This window comes from Portunus trituberculatus, chromosome 31 (assembly GCF_017591435.1).
Source record: "Portunus trituberculatus isolate SZX2019 chromosome 31, ASM1759143v1, whole genome shotgun sequence".
In the NCBI taxonomy this organism is placed as follows: Eukaryota; Metazoa; Arthropoda; class Malacostraca; order Decapoda; family Portunidae; genus Portunus; species Portunus trituberculatus.
The window spans coordinates 9,192,602-9,205,305 of NC_059285.1; the positions used below are offsets into that span (position 1 = coordinate 9,192,602).

Sequence of the window (12,704 nt, forward strand, 5' to 3'; positions counted from 1 at the left end):
CTGAGGCAGGGTGTTATTGTATTCAAGCGTGAGGCGGGCGGTGTGGCGGGCAACCACCAACAATAATAATAAATCCCATACTTTACGATTTATAAATTTTCAATTTTTTAATCTTAAATTGCCTTATAGTGGACTGACGTAACTACGAGTTTGGCGTAACTTGAGACCGGCGTAACCGGGACTTTACTGTATATATATATATATATATATATATATATATATATATATATATATATATATATATATATATATATATATATATATATACAGGCAACCCCCGTTTAACGAAGGTTCACACAACGAAATTTCGCTACAACGAAGGTTTTGTTTTACTACCATGTGCTCGTTTAACGAACACCAAACTCGCTTTGACGAAGTTTTATCCAGGTAATTTTTTCCAAATTTGAAAGCCCCACCGTATCATGCAAGCTGACAGGCTTTTGAATACACCAGGAGCTGCTCCTACTAAGGCCTGCCTCAGGAGAAATCCTGAGACACCTGTAGAAAAAAGATCAAGATCAAGCCTCTCGTGGACAACACAGGCGCTGCCGATACAAAGGCCTGACTCAGAAGAAATTCTGCGTCACCTGTAGCATCAAGATCAAGATCAAGATCACGCGCACCACTCACTCCCCAGTCAAAACATAACAGCGTCACCAGCAGCTCATCTTCCCTAGTTCAACTTACCACCAAAACGCCTTGCAATGTGGCCTAACGTTCCTAAGTAGACCAGGAAGTGTCTTACTCTCGAAGTGAAGCTGGATATTATTCACAGACAACAGAGGCCAGAAAACTAATAACATTGCTTGCCACCATCTTGACTCCATCTACTGTCAAATATTTTCAAGTCAGCAGACTCTATTAAGAAGGCTGGTGAGACCGCATCTTCCTTGAAAGCTAAAAGAACCACCTGAAGTCGTGACTCTACAATGGATAAAATGGAAAGCCTTGTGGAAATGTGGTACATAAGTTTTGTATGCGGTACTATGATGCGCACTTTGTTTACATTCCACAGGTTGCCGGTTAGTGTATTTCTCGTTTCACTCTCCCTCCCTTCATAAAGTTAAGATATGTCATCCCTTTAAATTCTGGAACCATTCTTGTAGCCGTTTTTTGTAGTCTCTCCAATTTCCTTATGTGTTTATTTTTATGTGGGGTCCACACAACTCCTGCATATTCCAATCTAGGTCTTATATTAGTACTTATCAATTTCTTCATTTTTTCTTTGTCCATATAGTGAAATGCTAATCCAATATTTCTTAGCAAATTATACGTCTCTCTGAAAATTCTATCAATATGGCTTACCCGTTGATTGTTTTCTTCCATTGTCACTCCCAAGTCCTTTTCCTTTTTTACTTTTTCTAGTTCTACTCCATCTCCCATCTTATAGATTTCCACTGGTCGTCTTTCACTTTTTCCCATTTCCATGACATGGCTTTTGTCCACATTGAATTCCATCTCCCATTTTTTACTCCATTTCCAAAATGCGATAGCCGAATTGATCTTGGCGGGAAGGTGGTTTTGGCCAATGAGCACTCAGATATCCCATGACGTCATGGCTGGGCGCGATAGCAGGCATCTGAGGTCGCGATAATGAAATTTTAGTAGCTTTTCATGGGTGGATGATAGCAATAAAACATGATAGCGGAAGTCACGATAGCCGAGGGTTGACTGTAGTTGTAGTTTTACAGGGCCTGGGCTTTATGCTCGTGTGGCCCAGTCTCCATATCTACACTTATCCAATTTTTCTTTAAAACTATGTACACTCTTTGCTGACACCACTTCCTCACTCAAACTGTTCCAAGTCTCAACACATCTTTGCGGGAAACAAAATTTTTTAACATCTCTCAGACATCTTCCCTTCCTCAGTTTCTTACTATGCGATCTTGTGCTTCTAATGTCATATTCTTCTATCAGCATTAGTTTCTCATTATCCACTTGATCCATTCCATTAATCAATTTATAAACTTGTATCAGATCTCCTCTCTCTCTTCTCTGTTCCAGGGTTGGTAGATTCATAGCTTTTAGTCTCTCCTCATATGTCATCCCTTTAAATTCTGGAACCATTCTTTTAGCCATTTTTTGTAGTCTCTCCAATTTCCTTGTGTTTTTTTTTTTATGGGGTGTCCACACAACTCCTGCATACTTCATCATTTCTTTGTCCATATAGTGAAATGCTAATCCAATATTTCTTAGCAAATTATACGTCTCTCTGAAAATTCTATCTATATGGCTTACCGGTTGATTGTTTTCTTGCATTGTCTTTTTCCAAGTCTTTTTCCTTTTTTTCCTTTTTCTAGTTCTACTCCATCTCCCATCTTATAGATTCCCACTGGTCGTCTTTCACTTTTTCCCATTTCCATGACATGGCTTTTGTCCACATTGAATTCCATCTCCCATATTTTACTCCATTTCCAGATCTTGTTTAAGTCTTCCTGTAGTATTTCACAATCCTCTTTTTGTTTAATCACTCTGCACAGTTTCGCATCGTCCGCAAACAGATTTATGTAGCTGTTCACTCCCTCTGGCATGTCATTTATACATACAAGAAAAAATATTGGCGCCAATACTGACCCCTGTGGCACTGCGCTGTCTACTGTTCTCCTCTTGGACTTCATATCTTTAACTATCGTCCTTATTTCTCTCCCCCTCAAGTAATTTTTCATCCATCTCAATGTGCTTCCTTTTAAGCTACCCTTCTCCTCTAACTAGTGTCTGTGTGTGTGTGTGTGTGTGTGTGTGTGTGTGTGTGTGTGTGTGTGTGTGTGTGTGTGTTCGTTCCTTCTTTACAGTAAAACCTCAGCTCACGACCATAATTCATTCCTAAATCCTGTTCGTCACCCGATTTGTTCGTCCCCTGAATAAATTTTTCCCATAAGAATGTATTGAAATACCATTAATCCGTTCCAGACCCAAAAAAAACCATACTTTTGTCCATAAAACCCACTCAAAATAGACCTTTAATGTATGCATGACATGAACGAAATAATTATAGAAAGCCTAAATTGTTTTACTTACCTTAATGCTATCAAAATGATAAAATTAATAAAAAAGAAAAGGTTATTAGTTACTTGAGAGACTGGACATTGATGGCATGATGGAATGGAGGAGAGGAGGATGGGAAGGAAGACAGACAAGATCCGAGAAGACAGTCATGAAAGAGGACTTTGGATGTGCGCAGCGTGCCAGAGCTACACAACAACTGTGTAGCATCACAAGTCAGTGCTGCTATGTGGGGCCCCGTTATAGTGAACATCGGCGTGGGAAACATGGAAAGATTGCCAATCTTCGTCTCTGCCTTGGAAGACCCTTGCCTGCTGGGGATTGACTTCCTCATGCATGTGGGAGCAAGTTTGGACTTCCAAGAAGGAAAGTTAAAGGCACGTGGCCAGGAAGTTCCTTTGATCCTCGGAGGTGATGCTCAGTGTGAGAAGAGCGGGCAGTAGGGCGGTGTTCCTTGCCAGGCGAGCGATGAAACAGCTGTGATGGATGTGCCACAATCTGCAGTACCTGGACATGGCCAGGATGATGATGACAGCAACACTGAGAGCCACCAGAGCAGCGAGGATAACGCCGAGGAAGCTACAGTAGAGCGCGCCGGTAACATCACCATGCCCAGATAAAAGAGGAGAAAATCGTGGTGGCACGGAGATTATGTTATGTAATATTTTTCATATGTTCCTGTTTCTATTTTCTTTTGTGCTTATATTTTTTGTTGTTGTTGTGTGATAGCCGGGTTAGCTATCACACAAACGGGTATAACCGCGTTCGTCCCCCGAAATATCGTTCCTCCCCTGTGTCGATATATTGACAAATTTTTTGGTTGTCTCCCGAATTGTTCGTCCTTAGAGACGTTCGTCAAGCGAGGTTTTACTGTATATCACTAATCTCAGATACATCCTTTTCTCTCCAGCGATGGAAACAACTTCCACGTCTGCAGAGGGTGGTGGTGGTGATGGTTGCTGTAGGCCTACTGGTTGGAGTAGCACTGCTAGTGACTACCTACCTGTCAGGTCCTTCGCACTCATCCTCCCTCTCCCACACACCTCAACCTTCCCATTTCTCTTACAAGTTGGTAAGTGTCTATCGGGCTTCAGATCATAGGGCATGCTATACCTTACTGGTTTATTTTTGTATTTCTGGAATAACAGTAATTCCTTATCAACTGTAGCAGTTATATTTATACAAATGCTATGACTATTCAATATTCTATTGGTGAATTTGATTACATACAGAAAATGGTGTTTGGATAACTTGAATTACTGCTGTACCTTATGTACGAGATAACCTCAAACATGCAACTGGCAGTGTACAACATTTACCATTATAATTTGCTTTGTAATATATACTAGATTGATCATAAGATTAAGTAAACTTAAGGTGATTTCCTCATGTCTTCCATTCTGAATGCCACTCTGCTTCATGTGACCACCCCTCCCACCATACCTTAAGCAACCTGTGAAGCCTTCCCATCATTATAAATTGTCTAAAATGAATAAGTAGTAAATGAAAAATATAAACATTAAGTGCTAATTGTACTTTAATTTGATGTAATTTAACTTTCAATGAAGGTGTGGTCAGCTGCTGCAGCACCGGTGCCGTCATCTTGTGTGTATGTGTGACTGTCACTATACATGCAACCAACGGTTATTCCACTTTTTACATTATTTCATTTTTGGGTGTAGTTGTCTTTATTGCATCAGTAGGCTGCACTGCACACTTAATATTTTGTTGCTCTATCCATGTGGAGTTCTTAATGTGGATGAAAATGCTTGAACAACACATATCAGTGATGCATTAATATTCATTAACATTTTGTGATACCAGGTGTACTGAGTTATATTTATTTTTCTCTTTTTTAACTGGGAGGAGTATATCTGGCTGAAATGTTACATTATTATAATTCAAATGCAGGGAAATTGCTTATTAGATATCAAGATATATTTGATAAGAGTGCAGTGTTGTATGGTTATATATACCTTGTATCTAGTATTAATTAACAGACTTGAAACTTGAAGATAAACTGACTTCACTAAGAGTAAACTGCCTTCCACATGTTGGTATATAAATTCTTAATGGTAATGAAAAGATTGTTGAGAGAACTGAGCAATAAAAGAAAGTTGACACATTCATGGGTGAAAGTAACAAAAGTTAGTATAGAATTTGATATGACAAGTAAAGTTGAAGGAATGAAGTAGTAGTAGTTAGTGCATCCACTAGAAATGAGAGAAGAGTAGTGAGATAAAATAGATCAGGAAGAATTTAAAGATCCATTATTTGTTACCATTTGTAATCCTGTAATTGAGGAAGTCATCTGCAGCACTCTGGAATTCTTGAAAAGAATCACAGAAAATGAGATAGTACTTCTGTACAGTTATGATAAATATGATGGGTGCAAAAGGATGATCTCCAGTAAAATGGAAAAAATAGAATGCTAGTTTTGATAGGAAATGGAGAGAAGAGAATGAGAAGAATTAGAGCATGCAAGTAGGAAATGCAAGAAGAATATATGGAAACTCTTCTGCCACCACCAGTCCTTTGTCAAGAGTTCTTAGGAGCAGGTATCACATATAATAGGCATAGATACTATAATTTGTCGTAATATGTTTGTTAAAATCAAGATATATTATGTGTCTTTTCCTTCTTTTTTTTTCTTTCATACACTCATCTACTAAAACTTGTTGATTTCTTGTTTTCCTCCCAGGAGAATAATCTTACCCCACCTCCAGTAATGGTACATCTCCCCGAACCCCATCAAGATAAGTGAGTGTGTGTGTATGTGTGTTTATTTAACTAGTTGTATTTACCTAGGTGTAGTTTTACAGGGCCTGGGCTTTATACTCATGTGGCCCCGTCTCCATATCTACACTTATCCAATTTTTCTTTAAAACTATGCACACTCGTTGCTGACACCACTTCTTCACTCAAACTGTTCCACATCTCAACACATCTTTGTGGGAAACTATATTTTTTAACATCTCTCAGACATCTTCCCTTTTTCAGCTCTTTACTATGCGATCTTGTGTTTCGAATGTCATATTCTTTTCTTAGGATCAGTTTCTCATTATCCACTTGGTCCATTCTGTTGATCAATTTATAAACTTGTATCAGATCCCCTCTCTCCCTTCTCTGCTCCAGGGTTGGTAGATCCATAGCCTTTAGTCTTTCCTCATATGTCATCCCTTCAAATTCTGGAACCATTCTTGTTGCCATTTTTTGTTGTCTCTCCAACTTCCTTATGTGTTTCTTTTTATAAGGGGTCCACACTACTCCTGCATATTCCAATCTGGGTCTTATTATAGTACTTATCAATTTCTTCATCATTTCTTTGTCCATGTAGTGAAATGCTACTCCAATATTCCTTAGCAAATTATATGTTTCTCTAGAAATTCTATCAATATGGCTTACCGGTTGATTGTTTTCTTCCATCGTCACTCCTAAGTCCTTTTCCATTTTTACTTTCTCCAGTTCTACTCCATCTCCCATCTTATAGATTCCCATGGGTCGTCTTTCACTCTTTCCCATTTCCATGACATGGCTTTTGTCCACATTGAATTCCATTTCCCACTCTATTCCCAGATCTTGTTTAGGTCTTCCTGCAGTATTTCACAATCATCTTTTAGCTTTATAACTCTGCACAGTTTCGTATTGTCCACAAACAGATTTATGTAACTGTTCACTCCTTCTGGCATGTCATTTATATATATACGAGGAAAAGTATTGGCGCTAATACTGACCCCTACGCCACTCCGCTTTCTGCTGCTCTCCACTTGGACTTCATATCTTTAACTACTGTCCTTATTTCTCTCCCTTTCAAATAATTTTTCATCCATCTCAACGTGCTTCCTAAATTTTAAGCCATCCTTCTCCTCTAACTTCCACAGTAATCTTTATCAAACGCCTTTTTTAAATCCAAATAAATACAGTCAACCCATCCCTCTCTCTCTTGTACTCTATCAACTATTCAAGAGTAGAAACAAAGTAGATTAGTTACACACGACTGTCTTTTTCTAAAACCAAATTGGCTATTTGATATTAATTTTTTTGTCTTCAAGGAACTCGATCCATTGTTTCTTTATTATTCTTTCACACATCTTGCATATTACACTAGTTAGTGATACCGGTCTGTGATTTAAAGGTTCTTCCTTCCTTCCGCTCTTATATATGGGAACCACCTCAGCTCTTTTCCATTCTACTGGTACTGTTTCATTTTCTATTGAGCATTTTATGATGTTGTATATAGGACTTGCTAGTTCTTCCCTACATTCTTTCAGTATTCTGCCTGAGACTTCATCCGGTCCCATTGCCTTCCCTTCATCCAGTTCCTTCATTAACTCTTTTATTTCAAGCTCGGTTACTTTAACCTCTCGCATATAGACGGTCTCTCTATTACCCTGTGGCCTTTCAAATTTGGATTCCTTAGTAAAGACCTGGAATTTATTATTTAATAGTTCTGCCATATTTTTTGGGTCTTCCACCATCTCGTTCTCTCCTTTTAACCTTTCTTTTGTTTCTTTTTGCCTAATTTTTCCATTTATGAATCTAGAACAATTTCGGTTGCTCCTTACATTTTTCAACAATATCCTTTTCATAGTTCCTTTCCTCATCCTTCCTCACTTTAACATATTAATTTCTCTCTGCCTTGAAGTTTTCCTTATTTACTGGATTTCTATTTCTCCTCCACCTTTTCCATGCTCCATCTCTTTTCTCCTATGCCCTAGCACACCTTGCTAGGGCTTGAGGTCTATATTTTGGGACATTCCCTGACTCCTGTTTTGTATATTTCCAAAAATAAGTTATACTTCTCTTGCACTGTCTCTGAGTTTTCCATCTCCTCCCAGTTAACGTATTTGAAGTAGTTCTTGAGATTCTCAATACAGTATCTGCCTTTCTGTAATTTAATCGGTCTCCTTTGTATGAATCGTCTCTATCTTCCTTTCCCACTTCTATATCCATTTCTAATATTACATGGTCACTCTTTCCCAATGGACACTTATATCTTATATCATCGTTCATTTGTATACACTTGTAAAAACTAGGTCCAATCTCGCCGGCTTGTTGTTTCCTCTGAATCTTGTGTTTTCCTTTACTCTTTGGTCCATCATATTATCTATCATTAGGTTCAGGAATCTTTCTCCCCAGGGTTCTACCCCCATACCACTTTCATAATTTTCCCAGTCCACTTCTTTACAATTGGAATCTCCTACTAATATAACTTTTCTCCTTTCTTTAATGATGTGTGTGTGTGTGTGTGTTTGTTTGTATTTACCTAATTGTTTACCTAGTTGTATATTACAGGGTTCGAGTGGGGTTCATAGTGACCTGTCTCCATATCTAATTTCATCCAAATTTTCCTTAAATTTGTGCACACTTTCTGCTGTTACAATCTCATTATTCAAGCTGTTCTAATGTCCACCATCCTATGTGAAAAACTAATTTTTTTATTTTTCACAGACATTAATTTTTCTTTATGTTCTTAGAGTGTCCTCTTGTCTATCTATCTCCATCTTCAATAGGTGATACCAGGTCTTGTCTGTCTATCTTTTCCTTAGTGTTCATTATCTTGTACATCATTATTAGGTCTCCTCTCTCCCATCTATCCTTCAGAATTGGTAGTTCCATTTCCTTTAGTCTATCTTCATAGGGAAAATCCTTTATTTTTGGCACCATCTTTATGGCTATTCTTTAGATTCTCTCTAGTTTCTTAATGTCTTTTTTGCATGTGTGGTGACCACACCACTGCTGCATATTCAAGTAGGTTAGGATGTAGTAGTCTTATCATTGTGGTTATGATCTTTTTCATCATACTCTTGTCTTTGTAGTTAAATGCCATCCTGATATTTGATAGTGTCTTATATGTTGAAGCAAATAACCCATTTATGTGCTGTTGTAGGGGTCAGGGTGTCTTGTATAATCACTCACAGGTCCTTCTCTTCTTTCTTTTTCATTATAATCTCTTTTCCCATTTTCCATCACATGGCTTTTTTTGGCATTAAATTCTTATTTTCACATGGGGCTCCATTCCCTCAGATCTTATCAATATCTCTCTGCAATTCCATGCAATCCTCATAGTTCCTTATTATTCTCAAGCATTTTGCATCATTGGCAAACATATTTATGTAGTTGCTTAGGTTCTGTATATCATTAATAATATAATATATATTTGAAACATTATTTGTGCCAGCATTAATGCCACTAATTACTGTGCTTCAACTTGATAGGGTGTTTCTTATCACTGTCCTTATTTCTCTTTCTGTTAAGTAGTCCCTAATCTAGCTTAAGATACTTCCCTTTACTCCTCCTGTATGTTCTTTTTTCCATAGGAGTCTTCTATGTGGTACTTCATCCAAAGCCTTTTTAATATCAAAATATATTGTCTCCACCCATTCTTCTCTCCTTTGTAACTCATCTGTTATCAGTGTATAGAAACTTAGTAGATTTGTTATACATGATCTTCCTTTTTTAAATCCAAATTGGGATTTATAAAATTTATGATTTAGTTTTCCTCAAGATAATCCAGCCATTTTCTTTAATCACAATTTCACAAAGCTTTTCCACAAAACTAGTCAGTGACACAGGTCTATAATTCAAGGGCTCTGTTCTTTTCCCTCCTTTATATATTGTGACTATATTTGCTCTTTTCCATTCCTGTGACATTTTCCGTTCCATTAATCAACTGTTGATCACATCCCAAAATGGGTCTACCAATTGTTTTCTACATTCTCTCAGTGTCTAACCTGACACTCCATCTGACTCCACTACATCTTATATCTTACATTTACCTTTTCCAGTAATTTTGCTAATTTCCTGTTTGTGCACCATAACACTTCATGACCCTTCTTGCGTAATTTTGTCATTTGGTTCGGTTCTGTGAAATCTCCTTTTACATTGAATACTAATCTAAAGCTCTCATTCATCACTTCATTCATTTCTTCCATTGTTCCATATACCCTTTTTCTCTTAATTAATTTGGTGATGGTGTTTTGGTTCGTCCTTTCTTAATTTATATACTTATAGAATAGCTTGGATTGCTCTCCACATCTTTTTAAGACATCCCTTTCAAACTTTTCTCCTCCTCCCTCCTTATTCTAATATATTCATTTTATGCCTCATTATATTGTTTCCTATTCTCTTAATTTCTCTGCTTCCTTAATTTCTTCCAAGCAGCATCCTTTCCCTTCTTAGCTTTTGCGCATGTAATGTAATACCATGTGTGTTTGCTTTCTTTAACTTTGTATACTGGAACATACCTCATTACCCCCCTCAGTGTACTTGTCTAGGAAGATTTCATACTTCTCGTGAACTATCTTGCCTTGCATGGTTTCTTTCCATGTTAGTGTTCCTCATCCCAGCTCCAAATTTCCTAATCTTCCTTTTCAACTTCTAGGACTACATGATCACTTTTCCCATTGGGCCATATTGTTTGATGGTTGAACAAGGCTCTAGTGTAGTATTCCCTAAAATTACTCATTTTCTTCTACATTATGTTCTCTCTTTTCCAAACACACATTTCCATTCTTTTGCTTCAATAAATTTTATTTACATTCTTTACATTTTCATATACTTTCTTTACAAATACACATCACACATCTCTTTCCTTTCTCTTTCTTTCACTTGCTACTGTCACACAAAAACATGTATGCATGCATATGTATTAATTTCAGTGTGTAGCTACTATCCCACAAATAGCAAGTACTTAGGCATTTCTGTTTAGTGTCAAAAAATTTGGGGAATACAATAGTAAAGAAAGGTGTTCAAAACTTTTAGTTGCTTATCCTTTAAGAGAATCCAATATCACTCAGTCTATCCTGGCTTGGATATATAAAGCAACAAAATGGAGGACACTGGCCAAAGGTTCGTAGTGGAGTGACCATGGCGGGAGGTATAATCCTGTTTGAGGAACATGATGACCAGCTCTCCTCACAAGGGAACCATGATTACACCATTTTTTTCCTGAATATTAGATCCAACCCTGATGGTTCTTCTTCCCCTCTATATCTTGTGTATTCCTTCACCCATTGGTCCATTGTGTTTACCATTGCCAGTTGTAGCACTTCTTCCCACATCATCCAGTGTAACTATTTAATTCCATTTCCTACCAATCAGCATATTTGCAATGTAGATTCCCCATAAGTAGTACTTTTCTGTTGGTTCTTAGTGTATTGTCCATGCACTTCAACACTTCAGTTTGCATTTCCTTGTGTACATCAAGCTTCCATGTATTAGTCTTTGGTGGCACATATGTAACTATAATTTTCCTCCTTTTCCTTCCACTGGTCCTAATTGTTATACTTAAAATCTCTGCCAGTCCATCTTCGTATTGTATTTCTATCTTGTATATATCCTTTCGAACCATTATCAATGCTCCTCCTGCTTTTCCTCTTCTGTTTCTCCTCCAAACATTATATCCTTTGAATGTCTTCGCTTAACTCTGTTTCTTTTTATACATACCACATCCGGTCCTTTTTTCAATGTATTGTTTCTCACTTCCAACATTCCTGACATAAGTCCATCTATGTTTGTATATATATGTAAGTAATAACTTACTAGTTTAGTCTATTTGTTCATGCAAACGCCATCACTGGTCTGCCCCCTCTAAACTGGGCCCAGGATGAAGTACACTTAACCCAGTGGGGCGGTAATAAACAGCTTCGAATAGTTCCAAGTTTACTAGACTTGCAAAAACACATAGGTATACACAATATAACAACAACAAAAGGGACACCTTCACCTCCCGGCTCTCACTATGAGTCTCCCTCCAGAGCGAGTGAGGGCCAGAGGAACACTAATCTCACCAACACTAGAGGCAGACTCTTGGCGCCGGGAAACATATGAAATCACAGCAGAGATGCCAGTCCTTGGTGAGTTCAGGAGTTCTCTGCCGTCTTGTTCAGGCTCATAGACTCTTATGTTCACTACTCACAGTGACCAAGAAGCATTCTCAAGACATGGCAGAGAGAAAGGAGCAAAGTGTCGCTCAGTCACATCCAGAACATGATGGTCAGGTGGCGTTCTGCCCTTTACAATATATAACTCTTAATGTCTTGGACATACCATTTACTCAGCCTCATGTCTAGTACTCTCTAGAAAAATTTCTTCCTCGTGTTCTCTGTCCTCTTGTTTTTTTCCTTAGCTATATTTCTCAGTTATCTCTCTTTTTCCCCTTCTTCCTGGTTCATATGCCTCTTTGTCCAATTGTTGTATTCTGTATCCACAGCCAGATTTCTGTCATTGCCAGTATTTCTTCAACCCCTATTTGGGATTTTGGTGTAACTTTTAATGGCTGTATGGATCCCTCACTGTATTTCTCTTCAAGTCTATATATTTTTTCACTTTCTTTCTCTAGGCCCTGTTCTTCGTACGCAATGTTAAAGTAGGAAGCGTTAATGAATCCATTCCCTGGACCCTTATTGTCTTCCTTTTTTTTTTTTTTTTTTTTTTCTCCACAAAATAGTTTAATATTATTGGAGACAGAACATTATCCTAGTCTCCTCTTTCCCCTTATATATGCATCACCAGATCTCTTGGTTTGGAGGCGGCAGTAATATCCAGCACAGAAACAATTGTTTACATGTCTAGTCTCTGTGATGTCAGCGGTGTGTATTTACCTATTTGTGTATTACAGAGCCCGAGCTAAGCTCTCTGTGTCCTGCCTCCTTGGCCACTCCTGTCGTATCTCTCTTTCATCTGATTGACACACACTG

General features: G+C 37.9%; 1 protein-coding gene across 3 annotated transcripts in view; it reads left to right on the forward strand.

The window, feature by feature from the left end:
- Positions 1–12,704, forward strand: part of LOC123511212 (endoplasmic reticulum mannosyl-oligosaccharide 1,2-alpha-mannosidase-like) — a 70,151-nt gene that overhangs the window by 5,725 nt on the left and 51,722 nt on the right. For all 3 annotated transcript variants that reach the window (XR_006676707.1, XM_045266896.1, XM_045266895.1), the window contains exons 2-3: positions 3,914–4,075; positions 5,705–5,763. Coding sequence is in view for 2 of the 3 variants with exons in the window: in XM_045266896.1 (XP_045122831.1) it covers positions 3,914–4,075; positions 5,705–5,763 (221 nt within the window). In the remaining variant the exon portion in view is untranslated. The remainder of the gene's footprint in view (positions 1–3,913; positions 4,076–5,704; positions 5,764–12,704) is intronic.